The sequence below is a fragment of the Sturnira hondurensis genome, unplaced genomic scaffold, assembly GCF_014824575.4.
Source record: "Sturnira hondurensis isolate 20B ecotype Veracruz unplaced genomic scaffold, ASM1482457v3 Scaffold0007406, whole genome shotgun sequence".
NCBI lineage: Eukaryota > Metazoa > Chordata > Mammalia > Chiroptera > Phyllostomidae > Sturnira > Sturnira hondurensis.
In genome coordinates this window covers 3,640,104-3,661,583 of record NW_028080037.1, presented here as the reverse complement: position 1 = coordinate 3,661,583, position 21,480 = coordinate 3,640,104, and the positions used below count along the sequence as shown (strand labels likewise).

The window sequence follows — 21,480 nt, the reverse complement described above, 5'->3', positions numbered from 1 at the left end:
AATACCCAGAAGAAGATACCCTAACGCTTCGTCGGTCTGCAGTCGGTCCTCGGTCTGCTCCGCAGCCACGCCCAGAGCCGGGTCCCAACCCAACTCTGAGGAGCCGCAGCCACGGAAGGTGCCCCACTGGGCAGGCGTGCGTGGGACTCGCTGTGCTGCTATTGGTGACTTCCTGCGAGTCTGTCATCGTTTCAAAGTAAAAAAGTTGAAAATGAAAGACCAAGGGGCCCAGAGCTTACAAAGAGATACATGACTAATGCACAGATTTTAAAAATTTTTGATTGATTTGAGAGAGAGGTCAGTTTGGTGTCACTGGAGTACTCACTGGTTGGTTCTTTCCCGGGGGTCGAGCTGCAGCCGTGGTGTATCGGGAACACGCCCTAACTGAGCTGCCCGAAGTATTACAGTTTATTAACAAACGATGCACGTTGAGTTGCCATGCTGCTTTTTCCTGTCAGAAGCCTTGCCCTGTCCCCTGTCCCCTATCCCCTGTCCCCTGTCCCCTGTTCAGAGGAGTCAGGAACACCTTGGGCTCTGGATTCAAGTTGACTGACTCTCCTGGGAAACAGGCGTGTGAGTGTGGCCTCAGCGGTGCCCGGCCTGGCGTCTCTGCTCTTGTGAAAACCCCATTAGGGCCTGGACCTGGCAGGGAGCGCCAGGCTCTGAAACTCAGCAGTAGGCCCTGGAACCAGCTGAAATCCAGGAACGTGCCCCATGTTTGGCCACACGCACCCTGCTGGGCCCCACCCTTTCATACCTACTTGCACTTCTCCCGGCTCCCTTGTCCAGTGGACAGTGTCACCATTCCACTGCAGGCAGGGCTCGGCCAGCTTCTGTCACTTGGCCAGGAGTGGTATCGGTGCAGGTGTATCAGCCCCTGAGGGACGGCCAGAACCCAGGGGGGACTGCGCCCAGCGAGGACCTGGGTCGCTCTGCCCTCCGCTCACAGTCGGGCGAGGGGAAGTCACCCCTGCAGCTCACCCAGTTTCGTCCAGACCCCTGCCCAGTTGTCTGATTGTTGACGGTCCTGGAACCAATCACTCCTTGCCCTCCAGTGAGAACAAACAGGACCCCTCCCAGACACGCTCCTGTATGCGGGCAGATGCACACTAGCAGAGGCACACGAGACAGTGAGCGCTCTCACACCCACACACGCGTGCACCATAGGCAGCTGCTCACCTTGTCAGGACGCGTCTGGGAGGAGGCGGCCCTGGAGCTCCATCCCTGCCCTGCCGCCCTCGCCTGCAGAGCCTGCTTCTCCGACAGCACTCGGCTCTGAGTGCGAAAGAAACAGACACCGAGTGACGCATGAGGATGAATTCCGGGTGCAGTGGCGGGGACCCACGCCGGAGCAGGACCTGAAAACCTCATAAGCCTCCTGGGAGGGGCCCTGCCTGGGCCAGGGCCTGGGCAGAGGGCCCGCGGCTCCAGGCGGGCGCCCCGGCCCTGCCCTGCCTTGCCTTGCCTCCTGGCGGCTGCTCCCCACGTCCTGGCTCCTGAATGAACCTTTGTCAGCGTGGAGCCTGTTGGTTTTGGCTCCCAGGCCCAGGTCCCAGGGAAAGCCAATAGAGACTGCTCTTTTGAAGAAAAAATGTCGGAGGCCTGGAAGGGAGGCCCATCAGAGTGCTGTTCATCCGCTCGCTCGCTAGAGAAACCACTCAGCAGCCCTGGCCCTCCTCCCATCGGACCCGCTGCGCAGGCCGGCCCGGCAGAGACCGTGGCGCGTCTGAGTGACTGTCCTGCCCAGTCAGCCCGGAGCCTGCAAGGTCTCGGGCTCTGCCTCGTCTTCTCCTTGTTTATTTCTAAAGACCACACATGCCCGTGTTACAGTTAAATCGCACGAAATGGTAACCCGTGAAAAGTTACGTCTCCGACTGGACCCCTGGATTCGGCTCCCCAAGAGGAAGTCTCGCTGCCTCCTGTTTCCGGCATGTCCTTCCGACTGCCAGTCTCTGGGGCCCCACGCTGCCTCCCTCCGTGCCGGCCCCCCGTCAGGAGTGTGGATGGCAGCCGTGCGGGGTGCCTTGCCCTTTGGGTCTGCGGCACATAACGCCCCGCGTAGGCCTTGCCTGTGAATCCGCACGTACGCAGTGTGGGCTTCCGTCGCTCTGCAGAGCGCCCCCGTGCGGCCGTGCTGCGGCGTGCGAGCCCCCGCCCTGGTGCACAGCCAGGTCACGCCCAGCCTCCGGCCCCGCAGGCAGCACGGCTGCCCAGCGCCCTTCTAGCGAGGCCTTTCTGCCTCACTCTTGTGGGCGTGCGGGCTCAGGTCCGAGCCGTGCAGTCGTGAGGCAGGGATGTGAATTGTGGATGCGTTCACAGATGGGTGTCCATAGTTGTTTCTGCCCGTCCTTGGGGCCCCAGGGCCAGCCCAGGGAGCGGACCTGTCCCCCCGCCAGAGCTCTGGGCCCAGGGGGCTCTGAGACAAAGGCCCAGGCACCCAGCGGCACTGTTTGCAGCGCTTGGTGGCCAGGGGAGGAGCACACGCAATAGGCAGTCCACCCAGCAAACGAGACACCGCCGTCAAAGGGAGCGAAGTGCTGACTCCCGCCGCACTGAGGGAAAGAGAGGCCAGACGCAAAAGGCCACGTTTCATTCTGTTTACGTGAAATGTCGGGAAGGAACAAATCCGCAGGACAGAGAAAGTAGATGCATGGCTGCCAGGGTCCGGGGTAGGCAGGGGTGGGAGCCACTGCCGGTGGGCGTGGGGTTCCCACTGGGCCGAGGTGGAAGGAGTTCTGGGGCCACACGGTGCTGTGGCCCGACGCAGTGCCACTGGGTCGAACGCTCTGCAATGGTTGGAGTGGTAGGTGTGTTTCACTCAGTGAAGAGGAGTGAGCAGGTGCTGGTCGTGATCACGCCTTCACTGTTGATCAGGTGGAGCACGTGGCTTATCGAGGACCCCAGGCTGCCTTTCCAGGTAGTTCCAGGCAGTCCTGGCCTGGGACAGGCCTCTCTGCACTTGAACTTCCATTCCACAGCAGTCTCTTGCCAGACCTGAAGAATTCAGTTTGCCTAGTGCTCACCAGGCGTTTGGAGAGGGGCCTGTGTTGTGCTGTGAACTTGCTGTTTAGGGTCCTGAACCTGTCTTCCAGGAAGGCGGCGTGGCAGGGTGAGCTTGGAGAGTGCTCTTTATGGAAAAGCTTGGCCCTCGTTCAGTCACTCCACGTTTGAAAGCAGCTCCCAGGTGCCAGGCACTGCGCTGGGATGAGTCTGACCTAGACCTCGACCTCCCTGGTCTGAGGGGGGAGGGCTGGAGGCGACTCTGGGGTTACTGGTGTGATGGGGAAGTGCCAGGAGCTACACCAGCATCGGTGGGCGGGGGGGGAGGGGCGCACGTTTGGGAGGTTAAGGTAGGAAGAAAGTCTTTTATCTACTGGGGGATCCAGTGGTCTCAGAAAGTTTCATGGGTATAGCGGTCACACTTTGTAAAAGAAAGATGGTACAACCCTGAGTCAGACGCAGAAGTGTCCCAGTCGGCCTTGTCTGGGTGACGGACTGAGCTGGGGCACGGCTGGGGGAGCGGAAGTCCACCCCAGGTCTCTCTGGGGACCTGCCCCAGCATCTCTGCCAAGGGGCCGTGCCTTCCCTAGTCTGTGGCATGGGGAGTGAGACGCTGGGCAGCCTTGTAGCAAGGGTCCAAGTGCAGGTCTGGTCCGTGCATGTGGGCACAGGACAGGTCTCCCTTCTGCTCCGGGAAGACCACACACAGTGAGTTGGCACACACAGGCTCTGAGAAGCCAGTCACTGAAGATGCTTACAGGACTGTATCCCACACTCCCCAACAACTTGCCAGGGGAGGGCTGGCCAGGCACCTGGCAGCCACCCTGCCATCCACCCTGCCATCCACCCTCTGCTTCAAACCCGGGGGTTTGGGTTTGGGTTTGGGTTTGGACTCACTGCTTTGGGTCGGTCGAGCGCACGGGTTGAGGTGTTACTGGGATGTGGAGATCATGCTGGTGCGATAGCAGTGTACCCTCTGAAATCCGGCACATTCCTGCTGAAGTTTGATCGAATTTGATACAGACGTCGAGGAAAAGCAAAACATTTCAGCAAGCAAGGAGGAAGAGGGTGAGAACCCCAGAAGTGTGCCCTGTCAGCTCTGGCCTCCAGCCCGTGTGGTTGGGTCTCTGTCTGTCCCGCCCGCCTCTCCGAGAGGACGCTCTCACGCTCACTGGACGCTGCAAGGCACCGAGGCCGGTGCTGCTCCCAGGAGCGCCCGCGCTCCGTGGTGGCCCTTCCGCTGCTGTCCTGTGCAGCTGTCTCTGCAGGTGGCAGATGCTGGTTCTGGATCCAGCAACCAGGGAGCCGCCTTTTATCCTGGGCTTCGGTGTGAAGAAGCCACCAGTTTTAGGAGTTTGGGGCTTTTGTTTCCCCGTTAAGGAACAGAGAAATAGGGACCGTATGCTGCTTTGTTTATTTTGCCTGGAACCGCCCGCCTGTTTGGACATCAGGCTGCCGAAAGGTCTCGCAGAGGAGGGGCGGGGTGTTGGCTTTGCTGATCGGTGGGGCCTGACGCACTCTGGGGTGTCCTCTGCTCCCCAACCTGGTTGGAAAGCCCCCGCCCCAGGCCCTCCAGGCTCCAGTCCCCCGGGGATGCTCCACCGCAGTGGCCAGACCGAGTGGCCAGGCCGAGGGAGCGGCCTCTCCCGCCCTCCTTGGTGTATTTAAAAGGTTCCTGTCCTCTAGGCCTTGGCTTAGGGGGCACCTCCTCTAGAGCGCCTCTCCCGACTGCTCAGACGGGCTGGTCAGCCCCCTGCCCACTGCATGCTCCTGGCGTCCTCCACTCTGCGCAGCGCTCTGTGTGTAGGCGCGACTTGTGCCTCAGGGGACCCCACTGCCTTGTCCCTCCCATTCTGCCACGAGAGGCCGACAGCTCTGCAGCTGCATGGAATTCAGGGCGGACCTTGGCTCAGGCCTTTGCTCACCGACATCAAGAGCGTGTACACGGTGCCACCTTCTCCCTCCTGCAGAGAAGAAGGGGCCACGTGGACCGGGCGTCTCCCACCAGAGAGGGCTTTCCAGGCCAGGGGGCATTAACAACTCAGGCTTTTTGGCAATAACTTCAATCTAAATCATTAAGGTGATTCTTCTTTATTGTATTTATTTACTTGTATTTATTAGAGAGGAAGGGAGGGAGAAAGGGACAGAAACACCAATGTGTGGTTGCCTCTCATGCGCCCCCTACTGGCAACCTGGCCTGCAACCCAGGCATGTGCCCTGACCAGGAATTAAACTGGAAACCCTTTGGTTCGAAGGCTGGCACTCAATCCACTGAGCCACACCAGGCAAAGCTTGAGGTGATTATTAATACATTCATATTTGGCTTTAGGGTCCACCCATTGTGTGTCTGTATACGCATTTAATCCTATTGAAACACTTGGGAGGTGATGGTATTATTCTGATCTTACCCAGGGAGTGCGTGCCAGAAAAATTAAGTGACCGTAAAAGCCCCGTTAGGAGACAGTGATGCGGCAGAAACTCCAGAACTGCTGGCTGTTGAGCTTGAGTGAGAGCCGAGCTGTGCGGGCTTGGGGTCGAAGTACCGCTGGGTGGTGGAGGGAAGGGGAGGACAGTGTGTGACCTGTTCGAAGCCCCTGACCCTTTGAGCCGAGGCTGCTGCTGTCTGTCCCACAGATCCTAAGAGGATGTACTGTGACATTTCCTCGGGGCGGGTGGGTGGGGGGGGCCGCACTCCCAGCCTCCTGGCCAATGTGATCCTTCAGTTCTCAGCCTGGCTGCGAGCTGGGTCAGGCAGGCGGAGCCAGGAGATGCCGCCAGGGCCGCAGCCAGGCCTTCTGCTGTGTGGCCCAGGTTGTCAGGTTCAGCTGAGGTTTACAGCCCGGGTGCTGTCTTTGAAGACCTCAGCTGTTGTGCCTGCTGGCACTTCTCTGCCCGTCACTTGAGCTTTCTGAGTGGATTTGGAGAAGGCAAAGGGCTGTGGCCTGCAGCCAGGAGGACCCAGAGAACCACGTTTGGTATGCACCAAAAATAGTCTTTTCCATCTCCAGCCGTTTGAAAAAGGGGAGCCCTGTGCCCGCTGCTCCTGGCACAGCCCTTGGAAAACCAGGCTGTCCGAGGTCCGAGAAGGCTGCACCTCCAGGGAGCGTTCCTGGCCCGTTCGCTCCCTTGGCAGGGCTCTTTCACTTACGAAGAACAGCCTGCGCGTCTGCTGTGCCAAGGTCTGTGCTGGTGCTCAGGGTGAGCGCCCCCAGAGGGCCCTCCCTCTGGAAGCTGCGGTCTGATGGAAAGGGCTGTGGGGACACACAGTGCCGCGAGGGCGGTGGGTGAGTGGGCTTCGAGGTGTGAGCAGCTCTCGGGGGAGCCGGCGCCCACTCGGAGGAGGTGGTGCTCTAGCAGCGACCGGAGGGATGAGCAGGCGGCCCGGGCCCTGGGAGCTCCGTGAAGCCGGAGGACCATGTCTGCAGAGACCTGGGGCCAGGGGGCTGTTGGTGTCTGTGTTGTTAAGTGCCTCGTGGGGACTGGTGGCGAAGGAGGTGGGCCAAGGCCAGGAGGAAGGAGCGAGGCTTTCATCCTGTGGCCAGCAGGTTGCTTTTATCCCCCCAGCTTTATTGCGGTGTAATTGACATGCAGCATTGTGTAAGTTTAGGGTGTACCTGTGATTTCATACGTAAATATGTTGTGAAACCAACAGACTGCTCTTTAACTTTGAATTTGGAAAACTTTACAGCCATGCACAAACAAAGACATAATAGCTTACCCTCACCCTGCTCCAGGAGTCAGCCGCGTGACCAGCCTTGCTCCTCTGAACCTTGACCTCCTCGTCACCCCCCAGCCCTCTCCTCCATGTCCCTTTGAAGGACCCCCAGTGTGACCTGTATGTTCCATCGAGTCTCATCTGTGGCTTGGAATGGATGAGTCTGGAATTTGGGGGCCTGGGGTGACTGAGGAGCACTTTCTGATGTCCTTTCGTTTTCAGAGGAACCGCTGAGTTTCTTTTTTTTTTTCCCTTTCAGCGGGAAACTTGTGTCTCCAAAGTGGAAGAATTTCAAGGGCCTGAAGCTTCAGTGGAGGGACAAGATCCGGCTCAATAACGCCATCTGGCGGGCGTGGTACATCCAGTGTGAGTGCCGTGTGAGCCTGGGGGCCTGGCCATCTGCGGGGACAGGAAAACCGAGCCGGCAGTGGCCCGGTGTCAGGAGAGTGCCCGCAGTCTGGGTTCTCTGAAGGGCAGTCGGGAGGGCGGAGCAGTGGGGTGGTGGCATTGGAAGCATCAGGAACGGCTCCCCGTTTTGGCGGGTCCAGGAAAACCCGGGCCCAGGCTTCCCCAGGCGGCAGCCGCAGATCGCGTGCCTGCGCCGGGCTGGGGTGTGGCTGTCGCTTCCACGAGCCAGAGCCCCGTTCTTACCCAGGCCTCAGTCCCAGGTTCTCTCTTTCAACCTGGACCCCTTTATTTATCTGAAATCTCGTTCTCTAGGGGGAGAGAAGGAAAGGACACGTGGGAGGCCCCACCGGAGGGGACGGGGGGAGGGCAGGGCTCCTGGGGGTCTCGTCACAGAGGTGGTGCCCCCCCAGATCTGGAGAAGCGCAGCAACCCCGTTTGCCACTTTGTCACCCCACTGGACGGCTCCGTGGATGTGGACGAGCACCGCCGGCCAGAGGTAAAGGGCGCGTGACTGGGGTGGCCAGGAAAGGACGTCACTGTCACTCAGCAGAGAGAGCCCACCAAGGGCTGCGAGCAAGGGCTGGGTCCCCCAGTGGGAGACCAGGGGCACCGGTGCTGGGGCCGTGAGGTCTCGTCAGCGCTTGTGACCCCAAGGAGCCTCCGGCCGCAGGGAGGGCGTGGGCCCGTCTCCCACAACTAGAGCACGGCCTCCAGGCCCTCGCGTCCGGGGTGGGAAGACGAGGGGGTGGGGAATGGAAAAAAGCAAGTTGCACATCAAGCAGCGTTTTCCTGTTCTTTTCCAGAGTGTGTCTGTGTGGTCACACAGGCCTAGTAAGCGTCTAGGCGGACGTTCAGAAACCCACTCTGGGTGGCGCCCGCAGGAGGTCGCCTGCAGGGGAAGGGACGTGCCTTTCCTTCGCGCCCTCCTGCTCTAACCGCGTCTGGGCAGCACGTCTGACTTAGTGGTGAAAGGGGGGAGGTCAGAAAGCGGCCGGACCCGTCTGGCACGAGACACTGAGTGCCGTCCTTCTGTCAGGTCTGGGGGCAACGCTGTGTCACTCACCGTGAGGGTTCTGCACCGCCTGAGACGCACAGGGTGACTGCGTAGGTGGGGTGACGGGGGACTGGCGCTGTGGTAGGGGGCTGGCGGAGTTGGGGCCCTCTGAGGCCGTCCTGGACTCGGTGTCACCAGAGCATTCCAAGGGTGTCGTGGAAGGATGTATGCCCATGCAACACTTCAGTTGAACGAGATATTCTTGGAGGTCGGCCACGCCCCGCCCGACACCTCTGTGATTGCTCCTTGTGGCCCTTTAGTGAGGCAGCAGTGGCTCCTGGAAACGGGCACCCGGGTCCCTGTCGGGCCCTGCAGCACCGGGACGCCGAGCTCTGGGCTGCACTGGCCAGGCCTCCTGCCTGACCCCATGCTGTCCAGGCCCTCAGGGCCCGCCCGCTGGTGCCCCCAGGTTATCGCAGGTCACGGCTCACGAGCACAGCTCCAGTTTGGGGCCACTTGCAGCCCAGGACAGGACTCGCCCACGCGTGAGGCTGCGGGCACACGGTGGGGCTGTCTGGGCTGGGTCGCCGGGCGCCACCTGCCAGCCTGGCGTCAGACGCGGCTTCACGCGGGGTGCCCACGGTCCTCAAGGCACCTTCGCCCCCCCACCCTCGCCTCTCCCCGCAGGCCATCACCACAGAGGGGAAGTACTGGAGGAGCCGCATCGAGATTGTGGTCCGGGAGTACCACAAGTGGAGGGCCTACTTCAAGAAGAGGGTATCTGGCCTGGGCTCCAGGAAGGGCACACTGGGGGCGTCCCCACAGAGGGAAGGGCCGGGTCCTGGGCTCAGACCGTTGGCCCTGCGGCCACGGCCCCACAGCTGCCCGGGGAGTCTGGTGTTGCAGCCGCCCCCAGCGGGGCGGGCCTGCTCCGCCAGGAGCCTTGCTGTCCGTCTCTCCAGCTGTGCACGGGCTCCTTGTTCCACAGCCACTGGGCAGGAGTCCCTTCGGCCCGGCCCGGGGCTCCAGGGAGACTGCCTCCCAGCGGGAAGATGCGATTTAGGGAGGAGAGGCTAGGCGTGGTGACCCCCTTGACCCCTGTCTCCTGTCCCCGCAGCTACAGCAGCACAAGGATGAGGACCTCTCCGGCCTGGCCCGGGTGAGCGGTGTGGGGCCCCTGTGATGAGAAGCAGCAGTGACCGGGCAGCTCAGCAGTGAGCCCTGTGCCAGGAGGGGGCCACCCCCTCGTCACAGGAAGGACACAGAGGGCCGAGGAGAAGGGCAAGCTCCCTGCTGGGTGGGCTGCAGGGGGTTCCTCCGCAGTTCTACGCCCCTTCCCCCACTCAGAGCAGCAGCCCCCGAGCTCAGTAGAGTAGGGAAACACGGCCCCAGTGAGAGGCCGCCATTGCCACTTCCGTTTGTCCTCCCCTGTGTCGGCGGTAGGATGACGACATGCTTTACTGGAGCAAACACGGGGATGGATGGAAGACCCCCATCCCAATGGAGGAGGACCCACTGCTGGATACGGAGATGCTCATGTCGGAGTTCAGTGACACGCTTTTCTCCACACTCTCGTCACACCCACCGGTGGCCTGGCCCAACCCCCGGGAGATAGGTAGCCCCTCCCCCGTCCCCGGCTTTGAACGCCCAGTAGGTTTCCTCCCCTCACAGCCCCCCGGGTCAGGCTTTCCCGCAGGCCCTCCGAGCTGCTGCATTTTGCTGGCTTAGAGCTGGCAGCAGGGGGAGAGGTGACCAGCCTTGTGGACATCTGATGGCTGTGCACACTGAACCGGTGGGTCCACAGGTTGAGCTTGCCTGGGCAGCTGCGGGCCCGTGGCATCACCGCAAGAAGGCAGCAGGCGCGTTGGTCTGAGTCAGCCTCACATTTCTGGTCCTGTCCCCTCGGCCAAGTCACAGGGCCTGCGACTCACTGTAAAGAAATCAGAAGCATTCCTGGGCGGGACCTCTCACCTGGCCGCCTGGGCGGCCCAGTCGGCTCCTCGGGGAAGAGCCCACAGACTAAGCATCAGAGCGGGAGGCGGAGGCGTCTCTGCCGAGCTATTTACGGATTCCTGGCAGCGTCTCTTCCTGATGCTCAATTTACCTTCCTGGCAAAAACTCGCATTCTTTCCTGCTTTCTGAGGGTGGAGAGCAGCCATGAATCCAGGGCGGGGGGGTAGAAATCCCAGCCAGCTGCCCACATTTCTCCCTGGAAGAATCTAGAATGTGAGCAGGTCCAGGAAGACCCGTGCCGGGCCTCTCACGCGTTCCTGCAGCTCCGTCTGAGAAAGCGGAGTGGTTCCTCTGTCCCCTCTCTGCTTCTTGCAGCGCACCTGGGGAACGCGGACATGATTCAGCCGGGGCTGATCCCTCTGCAGCCCAACCTGGACTTCATGGACACCTTCGAGCCTTTCCAGGGTGAGGGCGTGGGGTGGGGAGAGACAGCCACCCATGTCTCCCTGCCTGGGACGCCTCGGACCAGGGCTCCCGTCACAGAGACCTGTCAGAGTGTGCGAGGGCGTGGGAGGACTGAGAGTGTTCCCAGGGCTACGTTCTGTTTGGGTTGTAGCTGCAAGTTCTGCGGAGCTTCTCTGGGACATCGCTCCCCAGGCAGCTGGTCTCGTTCTCACTGCCTCCAGTGCTTCTGGCCGGCCTGAGACCTGGGGCAGTTCCCCCTCTAGGCAGCAGAGGGCACTGGCCACACGGCTGCCTCCAGCGGCTGGAACCCCTTAGAACTGGCCCTTGAGCTCCCACCTTTGTAAGAGGGGGTGGAATGCAGGGCCTGGCCGAGTTTCAGAGCCCACACTAGTGGCCGGCCTGTGCAGCTCTAGTGGGTGTGGGGGGTGCTCCCTGGCCGTGGCATCGCTCTGGGTAAGGTGGGGGTCATCGCCGGATTTGTTTGCGTTTCGATTCAAGGCCGTGGTGGGCACACAGAGCTCAGAGGGCCCTGATGTTGTCTTTCAGACCTCTTCTCCTCTAGCCGGTCCATTTTCGGCTCCATGCTGCCAGCACCTGCCTCAGCACCTGCCCCAAATGCCAGCAGCCCGCCTGCTCAGGTAGAGGAGGCTGGGGAGGGGCCCGGGGCTGGTCATGAAACCTCTGCTGCTGGGGCTGGCGAACGGCAGGTCCACACAGTCCTGTGCAGAGCACCAGGGGCTGCAAGGTGCAGCACCGAACCCGAAATTGTCCCGCGCTCCTCGAGAGCGTCCCAGAGATACATGCAGCAGGAGGCTGGCTTTGTAAACACACACGCCCACCGGAGGCTCCCACAGCCTGCCTATGCATGGTGAACTCCACTCTGGCCGTTTCAGACGGGGCCAGCAAACAGCAAAGAAAAACAGGGCCCCACATAAACAGTTCTGCGCCCTTCTTTCAGCCAGCATTTGACAGGGCTGGCTCTCCAGGTGCCGCGGCTGCGGAGCCAGTGAGGCAGGTCCTGTGCCTGACAGGGCCCACGGGCAGGTGCCTGGACCCTGTGGACCGCCAGTCACCCAGCCTACCTGCTCCTCCTGGGCTCTGGGGGGGACGTTCCCTGCTCAGGCAGCCTGGGACATGGGCCTGAGCAATCGCATCCTCACAGCGTTGGCCTCTGAGGGAGGGGCACCCTCTCTAAAAGCTGATACATGAGACTCTCCTGAGGGAAGTCCCAGAGCAGCTGTGAGCCAGGCTGCCTCTGCTCTGTAACCAAAGATGGCAGGGACTTTGGGGGACCCCTGNGCTGCCGGGGCTGGCGAACGGCAGGTCCACACAGTCCTGTGCAGAGCGCCAGGGGCTGCAAGGTGCAGCACCGAACCCGAAATTGTCCCGCGCTCCTCGAGAGCGTCCCAGAGATACATGCAGCAGGAGGCTGGCTTTGTAAACACACATGCCCACCGGAGGCTCCCACAGCCTGCCTATGCATGGTGAACTCCACTCTGGCTGTTTCAGACGGGGCCAGCAAACAGCAAAGAAAAACAGGGCCCCACATAAACAGTTCTGCGCCCTTCTTTCAGCCAGCAGTTGACAGGGCTGGCTCTCCAGGTGCCGCGGCTGCGGAGCCAGTGAGGCAGGTCCTGTGCCTGACAGGGCCCACGGGCAGGTGCCTGGACCCTGTGGACCTCCAGTCACCCAGCCTACCTGCTCCTCCTGGGCTCTGGGGGGGCGTTCCCTGCTCAGGCAGCCTGGGACATGGGCCTGAGCAATCGCATCCTCACAGCGTTGGCCTCTGAGGGAGGGGCACCCTCTCTAAAAGCTGATACATGAGACTGTCCTGAGGGAAGTCCCAGAGCAGCTGCGAGCCAGGCTGCCTCTGCTCTGTAACCAAAGATGGCAGGGACTTTGGGGGACCCCTGCTGGACTCCAGAAACAAGCTCCCCCAGGCTGTGAGCCAGCAGTGTGCGGACCGTCGCCTCGTCCGAGCCCCATGCTGTCACTTCGTTCCCAGTGGAAACAAGACCCCACGGATGCCCAGGGGGACACTGAGCCGTCTCTCTGGTCGGCAGTAACGGGAGGAGGCCCCACCTTGGTCCCTCGCATCCAGGCATCCGGCCCGCATTGCTGGACTCGGAGGTGTGTAGCGAGTCACCGGCCCCAGCACTCCTCCCTCACTCCCTCTTCCCTTCTCAGGAGAACGTCCTGCCGGCCACCGGCCTCCCCACCGTGAGCCTCCCCGACAGCCTCATCGCGTCCCCCGCAGCCGCTGCCCTGGACCCCACAGACAGGCCGGGCTGTGTAGGCACCTCCCAGCCTCAGGACCCCTTCATGCAGCCCACAGACTTCGGGGCCCCCGCACCGCCACCCGCGGTCCCGCCGCCGCCTTTCCACCCCGTGTTCACCGTGCCCGTGCTCTCGCCCCGCCCCGCCCCGGCACCTGCTGCCCCGGCCCTGAACCCGCCAGCCCCACCCACCTTCCTGCAGCCACAGAAGTTCGCTGGAGCCAGCAAGTGCCCCGCTGGCGCCACCCCCACGGCCTCTGCCCCCCTCCCACAGGGCACCTCTGCCCCCACCTTCAGCCCCAGCCAGAGCCTGGTCATCACGCACCACCCTGCCCCCTCGGCGCCCGCCCACGGCCTGGCACTGTCCCCACTCACCCAGCCGTCAGCTGCCGGGCCTCCCCAACCCCGTTTAACTTTTGTGCACCCTAAATCTGTGTCCTTGACTGGAGGGAGGTCCAAGCAGCCCCCCAAAATAGTGCCTGCTCCCAAACCGGAGCCTGTGTCCCTGGTACTGAAGAACGCTTGCATCACCCAAGGTGAGTTGGGGGCTAGAGTGTTACCTGGGGGAGCCCCTGTCCCCGAGGCTTGCACACTTGTGACATGCACGTTAAGGTGTGGAAAGAAGCTGTGAAGCACCGCCCTCGATCTGGTGGTTGCTTCTCTCCCGTGTCATTCTCTCAAATGTGTCTCCACCCAGTTTGAAAACACACGGTTCTGGTCATCTCTCCCCGTCCCCTTCAGGGGGACATTGTGGGAAAAGGTGCCTCGGTGGTTCTGTCCCTCAGTGGCCTGTACTGAGGAAAGCTGTGTCCCTGTGGCAGGCAGGGGGCCGTGTGTCTCCCCGGGGGTCACCACAGCTGGGCTGCCTGGGCTCAGCGGTGCGTCAGGAGCGCACCCTGTGGCTCACGGCCTCCCCGTTGCCTTCTCCTTGTTCTGGCAGCTGCCTTTTCAGGACAGCCACCCACGGTGATCATGACAGGCCCTCTGAAGAGAGAAGGGGTGCTGGCCTCCACCGTGTCCCAGTCCAATGTGGTCATCACGCCTGCGCCCATCGCCCGGGTGAGGGCCCTGGCCTGGCCACGGCCTGCTGATACCTGCATTGTGGCCCCGCTCTTGGATGGCTCTTGCTTGACATGACTGTGCTCAGGAGTCACCCCTCTCTCTCTCTGTCACCCCAGGCTCCCGGAGTCACCGAGTTCCACGGCGGCATCTTGGTGACGGACCTGGGCCATGCCGCTAGCAGCCCACCTGCCCCCGTCTCCCGGCTATTTTCTCAAAGCACAATGCAAGACTCCCTGGTGAAGGGCGAGCAGGCCCCACTGCACGGCGGCAGCCCCCAGGTCTCGGTCCCCACTGCGGTTCCCAGTGAGTGTCCCTGTGGTTGGGACAGTTGGGACTTTGTGAATGGTCTGGGCCGGCCCACTCTCGGACTGGGGAGGCCGCCCGCGGGGTACCCCAGGATTGGGCCTGGGGTTGCAGGCAAGCAGCGAAGCCTCCCAAGCCTGCCCCTGGCCCAGGCTAGGAAAACACCCAGCCCAGGGCGGGGTGTGGAAAGGAGCAGGCCTGCTGCTGCATGGGCTGCGAAGTGCGGGATGGCACGCGCGCCCTCCCTGGAGACCGGGCCCTGAGCAGCCCAACCCAGAGAGAGGAGTTCCCCCAGGAGCCCTTGCTGGTGGTTCCCAGGCGACAGCAGCCTGGGGTCACTGCCGCCCCAGACGTCTCCCCGGCAGCCTCCCGGCGCTGTCATCTGTGAGCCCATCGCCAGTGTGGGCGTCTTGTCGGGGAGACTGTCAGGGTGGCCCTGGTGGCCCCGTGATCTCTGAGGAGTCCAGAGATCAGGGGCACCGTGGAGTTTTAAGGAACAGAACGATGGGCCCGCAAGCGCCTCACAGACTTTGTGGAGACCCCTGGGTGCCTATGGGTGGCTTTTTAGGGAGCTGTTAGGTGGGACCTCCTTTCGGGGCTCTCCCACGCTCCCGGAGACCTGTGCCTGGCCACTCGCCATGCGGCCAGTCCTCGTCGGGCCTCACCTGGCCCCGACAGAACCCTCCTAGGAGTTTGCCGAGGGGCCGCCCTCGGGGCTCAGGGTGGGCTTCCGTGTCCTGGGACTGGCTGGGGGGTGCTCAGTGAGGCCCAAGGCCGGCCCCGTGCATGAGAGGGGTCTCTGCTCTTTCAGGTCGTGACGGGTCGAGCTCAGGGCAGGCCTCGCCCTGCGCGTCGGAGCACAGCCCCAGCCCCCAGTCCCCCCCGAACAGCTGCTCAGGGAAATGCTCTGCAGACCCCAAGAACGTGGCTGTGCTGAAGGTAGCGTGCGTCTCTGTCAGGTCTTGCTTCCCGAGGGAGGGTGGGGAGGCAAGGGGCAAGGAAGCTGTTGGGACCTTTGGGACAGCCGTGTCCCTTACTAGGGACACCCAGGCTGTGGTGGCATGGGAAGCGTGGATGTCGCTGCTTTATTTCTGAGGCGAAGCCCGCTTCCTCTGGCCCGTGGAAGCAGCACTGAGCCCTGCGAGGGGGCGGAAGTGGCAGCCGGGAGAGCAGGGACAGCAGGCGAGAGGTCTGCGGGTGGCTGGGACGCGCCAGGTCAGCAGTGTGGGTTCCCCACTGGGAGTTCCGGTGCCATCTCCACGCTGCAGGGAAGGTTTGGTAGAGACCCCCCCGCCCCACTCCCAGCCCTCTTCTGGCTGCTGCTGGAATCTTTCAGCTTCCTGTCACCCCTTCCCCTAGCTCTGGCCGGTGGCCAGCTGCAGGCTCCAGTCTGGCCCCCAGTGGTCAGCAGCCGGTTGGGGGGCGGGGGACAAGGGGCGCCTGCCCTGCAGCCCAGCCCCGGTCACAGTGGTGGCCCCCTCCCCCCAGAACCGGCAGATGAAGCACATTTCAGCCGAGCAGAAGAGGCGCTTCAACATCAAGATGGGCTTCAACACCCTCAACAGCTTGATCTCCAATAACTCCAAGCCGGTGAGCTGCCCGAGGGCCTGGGGCGGGGGCGCCAGTGGGCCGGCCAGGTGCCGCGCTGACCCCTGCCCGCCTGCAGACCAGCCACGCCATCACGCTGCAGAAGACGGTGGAGCACATCACCAAGCTGCAGCAGGAGCGCAGCCAGATGCAGGAGGAGGCGCGGCGGCTGCGAGATGAGGTTGAGGCACTCAACGCCACCATCATGTGAGGCCGGGGGCTGGGCAGCGCTGCGTCCCGTCCCTGCGCCCTGTGCCCTGCGTCCTGGGCGCGGGTGGCCCTTCTCTGCGGCAGCAAGCGGGCTGTCTGTCACCCCCTTCCTTCCTGGCCCACGTCCTGGGCCTGGGGACCCCATGGCAGGCTGGCCCTGCCCATTCAGCGCCTGGGGCCCGTATTTGTCACCAGCTACTCGGAGCTTTCTCTGACTCTTCCTGTCCCCCTAGCTCCTGCCAGCAGCTGCTGCCTGCCACCGGAGTCCCGGTCACCCGGCGCCAGTGTGACCACATGACAGACATGTTTGACGAGTATGTGAAGAGCCGGACCCTGCAGAATTGGAAGTTCTGGATTGTATCTTTGGATTTCTTTTGCCCACCCCACCCCAAACCCATACAGCAGACGCCCACACTCCAGTCCTTTAGAAAGAGTCTCTTTAACTGGCTGTCACCGAGTTCTTCAGGACAGTAAGGCTGGCTTTCTCCTGGTGAGACGGGGCCCTGGGACGGACTGGCAGAGGGCTTTGGGTCCTCGAGAAGGGGGAAACAGTGCCAGAGCCACTTGCAGAAGGAGGGGTGTCAGACACATCCCAGCCGCCGGCACGTCCCTGAAACTGTAGGGAGGACGAGTGCCGTCCTGTGACGGATGGGAAGCCAGGGCTCCCAAAACCCAGGGGCAGGGGCAGAGCCTGTGCCTGCGTGCCAGCCCCACCTCGGGGCCCAGCCTCCCCCGTGGGGCCTCTCGGGGGCGGGCTCCTGCCTCATCACGCCCCACCCAGCCGCCACCGCCTCTGCGCGGGCGGTCTGCGCCTGTGCGGGGTCAGCGGCCGCCTCGGCCTGGTGTGCTGGACGGCCCCCAGCGTGCGGTAGTGGGGCTTCGCCAGCTGCAGTGCGAAGGTCATGCAGGTGATAAACTGGGCGAGCCACTTGGTGCTGCCCTACAAGACAGCTTGGTGACACAGCAGCACTTCGCCAGCAGGGGTTTCTAAAACGCAGCACCTGAGGCACGGACCCCTTTTCCCCTCGACCGTCAGCACGGCAAATAGCCTTCTGGTGTGACTGAATCCAACTCATACCCTTTTCTTTTCTCTTTTTTTAGTCAGTGAAAAAAAGTACATTTTTTGCTGTGCCACAGAATTTTAGTGATTATATATATGCCACCAGGTGAAAATGCTTGGAAGTCACTGCTAGATGACCTCCCCCGATTGGAGGCTGGTGTTGGTGTCCGGCGCGCTCCAGGCTGAGCCGTGGACTTCTGGGAGGGAGGTGTGTTCACGGCACGCTCGCCCGACTGTGCATTTACCAGGGCGTCAGCCGAGGGGCTTGAGTGTCGTGTCCGTGTCCTGGCACCAGGACCCGTCCCGGCCAGAGCCGCCCGCCGGCCCTGCCTCCAGCTGTCCCGGTGGCCGGTCAGAGTTAGACACTTTGGGCAAGTGCAAGGCGCACTCACGACGTTCAGATTTCTGTCTCTCAATGCCGGTCGGCCACAGGCCGTCCTCCTCGCTCCCTTTTCCCTTAACCGCGCACCGCGCAGTTCAGCATCATCATCAAGCCGCTGTTCGAGTCCTTCAGGGGGGCGGTGTCCACCAGCAGCCTGGAGGAGCTGCACCGGACGGCACTGTCCTGGCTGGACCGGCATTGCGCCCTGCCCATCCTCAGGCCGAGTGAGTGGGGTGCTGTTGGGGGGTGGGGGTGCCTGGGGGGAGGCTGCCGCCCTTTGTGCCCTGAGCACCGTAGGAATCCCAGGCCCGCTGCAGCAGCTGTGCAGGCGGCACCCGGGCTGCAGGATGGCGCCGAGCGCAGCCCTAGAGCCAGAAATGCCACCTGCGGGGCGGGGCCCCCTGGCCTCCATGGGTGGGATGCAGAGAGGGTCAGGGCGAGGTCCTACAGGCGGTGGGGCCCGGAGCCCCTCCTTGGGCCGGCATGAGCCACCATGATGGGCGTGTGTGAGAGACTATACCTGTGCCCTGGCCTCCAGGCTGACCCCCCTGTCTTCCAGCTGTGCTGAGCACCCTGCGCCACCTGAGCACCACCACCTGCGTCCTGACAGACCCGTCCCAGCTGCCTGAGCAGGCAGCGCAGGCTGTCACCAGGACTGGCCAGAGGCCCGGGGAGTCTTAGCAGCACTTGGGCGGGGCGCACGCACAGGACGCCCCCGAGACCCACCCTGCCTGTGGAGTGGAGGCTGCACCCGCGCCTCTCCAGTTGCAGAGCCTCGGGGCTGCCTTCCGGTTCTGCTGGCCCAGCGGGCCAAGGGCGCCACGCTCAGGCCTGAAGCAGGTCTGGGTGCTGCAGGCAGCAGTAGCCCGTCGTGGGAGCCCCTGTGACCTCAGTCACAGCCTCCTCTGCCCTTGGGCAGCCCAGACAGAGGAGGCCACCGCAGTTCCAGCCCTGCCTCGCTGGTCTGCCAGGCCACGCCCACTCCTGCAGTCAGAGAACTCCAGGTCCTTTCCCAGTGCCCAACTGTCCCGTCCTGGACCGGGTTCTGCTCTGAGTGATGCTGCACCGGCTCTGGCACGCCAGGCAGTTGGGAGGCCTCTCTCTTCCTCCCCCTAGCTCTGACCTTGTGACGGACTTGGACAGCTGCTCGGCTTGCACACTGCTGGCTGCCTGGGGACCCCCAGAGCTCCCGTGTGCGAAGGCGGAGGGCGCACTGGCACATGCAGTGCCGAGCTGCTGCGGCTCAGCCCGGAAACCTCCCAGGCTGCTCTGGTTTGGCCCTGCCCAGCGTGGCTGCCTGGAGAGGCGTGGTGGGGACTGGGCCCGGGGCCTCACCATGTGTCAGCCCGACGTGCAGCCCTCCCACCCTGTTCTCTGCCGAGCCGGCAGCATCGGACGGACACGCGTGGCCCTTCAGGTGTAGCATTTGGATGGCCGCTCATGGTGCTGCCACCAGCCTGCCCAGCTAGTCAGCATCCGCTCACCTTCGAGCCCCAAACTGGTTCTTGGACCAAAGATGGCAGCACGCTCAAAGACCACCCTGCCCTGTGTTTGCAGGGAGATGTTGAGTGTCCACGGGCAGGACTCCGAGGTGGCCAGCCTCGGCTGTTCCTTGGCATCGCCGGGTCAGACAGGAACGTACTGAGCTCAGAGTTGACGAGGTGGAGGACACCTGGGGTGTCACGCTGTCGAGTGTGGGGACTGCCGCGGGTGGGTGGGGGGAGGCATGGCNGGCGCACTGGCACATGCAGTGCCAAGCTGCTGCGGCTCAGCCCGGAAACCTCCCAGGCTGCTCTGGTTTGGCCCTGCCCAGCGTGGCTGCCTGGAGAGGCGTGGTGGGGACTGGGCCCGGGGCCTCACCATGTGTCAGCCCGACGTGCAGCCCTCCCACCCTGTTCTCTGCCGAGCCGGCAGCATCGGACGGACACGCGTGGCCCTTCAGGTGTAGCATTTGGATGGCCGCCCATGGTGCTGCCACCAGCCTGCCCAGCTAGTCAGCATCCGCTCACCTGCGAGCCCCAAACTGGTTCTTGGACCAAAGATGGCAGCACGCTCGAAGACCACCCTGCCCTGTGTTTGCAGGGAGATGTTGAGTGTCCACGGGCAGGACTCCGAGGTGGCCAGCCTCGGCTGTTCCTCGGCATCGCCGGGTCAGACAGGAACGTACTGAGCTCAGAGTTGACGAGGTGGAGGACACCTGGGGTGTCACGCTGTCGAGTGTGGGGACCGCCGCGGGTGGGTGGGGGAGGCATGGCAGGAGGGTGCTCTGGCCCGTCCTCCTGGGCGTGTGGGGAAGGGCGCTCCAACATTCAGGGAGCCCGGCTTGCCTCCCCGTGAAAGGACGTGCTTTTCTTGTCCTGCTGTAAAGCTCAGGGAGCCGGCTGGCTCTCCTCCATCCTCCCAGCCAGAGGTGGGGGCTGCAGCACTGGGCAGGCAGGGGGCCCGGTGGGCTTCCAGGGGGCCTGGGAGCCATGTGAGGGGAGCCACGGTTACCTCCTCAAGTTCCAATGCATTTGGAGGCCCCCCTGGTTCCTGGAGGCCTGAGGAAGGTGCTCAGGGGACAACCAGGCCACCTCAGCCTTGGGTGGTGGGGGTCCTCTCCGGTTGCTGTCCGCACCACCACCTTTGCCACGGGTCACCGACTGTCACCTGCCCCCTGCCTGTGCTCCAAGCTCACACGAGCGGCACATGGCACCCCCCCGCCCCCCTCTGAAATCGTGTTTACAGGCCTTCCCGACGGGCTGGGCTGGTCCTTGGCGTCCACTGGGATGCGGCAGAAGAGCTGTTGCTGCCCCCAGGGTAATGCGAAGTCCCCTTCTGAAGGGGAAGATCGAGAGCCCCCCAGGGTCACAAGGAAACAGGCAAACATGGGACGCCCGTGGCCGTGAGAGCCCCTCTGTAGACCCTGTGCCTTCTGAGACCTCCAGGCGGCCGCAGGCCCGGCAGCTGCCTCCCGCCGCTCGCTGGGTGTCAGTTTTTTCAAACTCCGCGGGATGTAGAATCGGCCTCTTGCTTCTCTGGCCTACCTCTCTCCTTCGTGCTGATGTGGTGTTCAGATTCTGTCTCGCTACATGTTTAAGGCTGTTGGGCTGTGTGTGGTGTAGAGGGTGTGTGTGTGTGTGTCTGTCTGTCTGTGCGGCTTGTCCTTGTTTCCAGGTATTTGCTCAAACCCCTTGGTGCTCTTGCTCACCACGGCTCTGGGGCCGTGACGCTGCTCGTTACAGCTGGAGTGGCCATGTCTCGTCGTCCCGGTGCTCTCGTTTGGGCTTCCAGCCCAGGGTCACCAGCTGGGGCATAGGGGAACCGAGGCCACCGCCAGCGGCCTCCAGTGGACACTGGCCGTGGGCTGTTTGTTTACACTGCTTTTCACGCCCACTTCTGTCCCTGCTCCCGTAAAAGACTTAAAAATGCTGACACGCTGATAATACGGAAACCAAACTGAAAATGAAAAGAGACGCTTCTGTCTGGCACATAAATGTTTGCAAGTGTTTCTGTGAAATCTTTCTGTGCCATCAGCCCCCGCGCGCTGCGGCTGGCTCTTTCACAATGAGTGGGGACGCAGCAGGGGCCACTGTGGGGCTTTCTGAAAAGTGAAAGGCCCGTCCCTCCTGTCTCAGGCAAGTGACGTCCCAGCTGTCGCCCCCTCGAGAGGACCCGGACCCTGTAGCAGGCTGGCAGCTCTGGGGAGGCTTTTGCCCCTCGAGGGAGAGAGGGCGGGGCCCAGGACAGCCTTGAGGGGGTCTTTGTAGGAGGTGGGGCAGGTCAGTGATTTCGGGTATGTCCTTGGGCACCCGACTTTCCTCACTTCCTGTCCTTGTGACCTGACTCCACTTCCCCCTTGTAGAGGTCAGACCTGAAGGTTTGGTTTGGTTTGGCTGGGCTGATAAAAACGTAAGCTTTGATTCATAGGGGACGTGGGGCCCAAAGGGTGTCAAACCCTTTGTCCTGCCCCCGGGGAAGGGGTGCAGTGGTGAGTGACATCCTCACAGGATCCTGGCACCCTGCCGCCAGGAAGGGCCATGCACCCGTCTCCCTCCATGCCCAGTCCTGGCCGGCTTTGCCCGC

At 62.8% G+C, this 21,480-nt stretch overlaps 1 protein-coding gene across 2 annotated transcripts in view; it reads left to right on the top strand.

Moving 5' to 3' along the window:
• MLXIP (MLX interacting protein) overlaps nucleotides 1–19,140 on the top strand; it is a 44,105-nt gene extending 24,965 nt beyond the window's left edge. For both annotated transcript variants that reach the window (XM_037052007.1, XM_037052008.1), the window contains exons 2-17: nucleotides 6,975–7,081; nucleotides 7,534–7,619; nucleotides 8,805–8,894; nucleotides 9,235–9,276; nucleotides 9,561–9,732; nucleotides 10,446–10,535; nucleotides 11,082–11,173; nucleotides 12,723–13,347; nucleotides 13,752–13,870; nucleotides 13,990–14,176; nucleotides 14,988–15,115; nucleotides 15,665–15,766; nucleotides 15,843–15,970; nucleotides 16,207–16,330; nucleotides 17,510–17,639; nucleotides 17,975–19,140. In XM_037052007.1, coding sequence (XP_036907902.1) covers nucleotides 6,975–7,081; nucleotides 7,534–7,619; nucleotides 8,805–8,894; nucleotides 9,235–9,276; nucleotides 9,561–9,732; nucleotides 10,446–10,535; nucleotides 11,082–11,173; nucleotides 12,723–13,347; nucleotides 13,752–13,870; nucleotides 13,990–14,176; nucleotides 14,988–15,115; nucleotides 15,665–15,766; nucleotides 15,843–15,970; nucleotides 16,207–16,330; nucleotides 17,510–17,639; nucleotides 17,975–18,096 — 2,344 coding nt within the window. In that variant the 3' untranslated portion in view covers nucleotides 18,097–19,140. The remainder of the gene's footprint in view (nucleotides 1–6,974; nucleotides 7,082–7,533; nucleotides 7,620–8,804; nucleotides 8,895–9,234; nucleotides 9,277–9,560; nucleotides 9,733–10,445; nucleotides 10,536–11,081; nucleotides 11,174–12,722; nucleotides 13,348–13,751; nucleotides 13,871–13,989; nucleotides 14,177–14,987; nucleotides 15,116–15,664; nucleotides 15,767–15,842; nucleotides 15,971–16,206; nucleotides 16,331–17,509; nucleotides 17,640–17,974) is intronic.
• The last annotated feature ends 2,340 nt before the right edge of the window (nucleotides 19,141–21,480 follow it).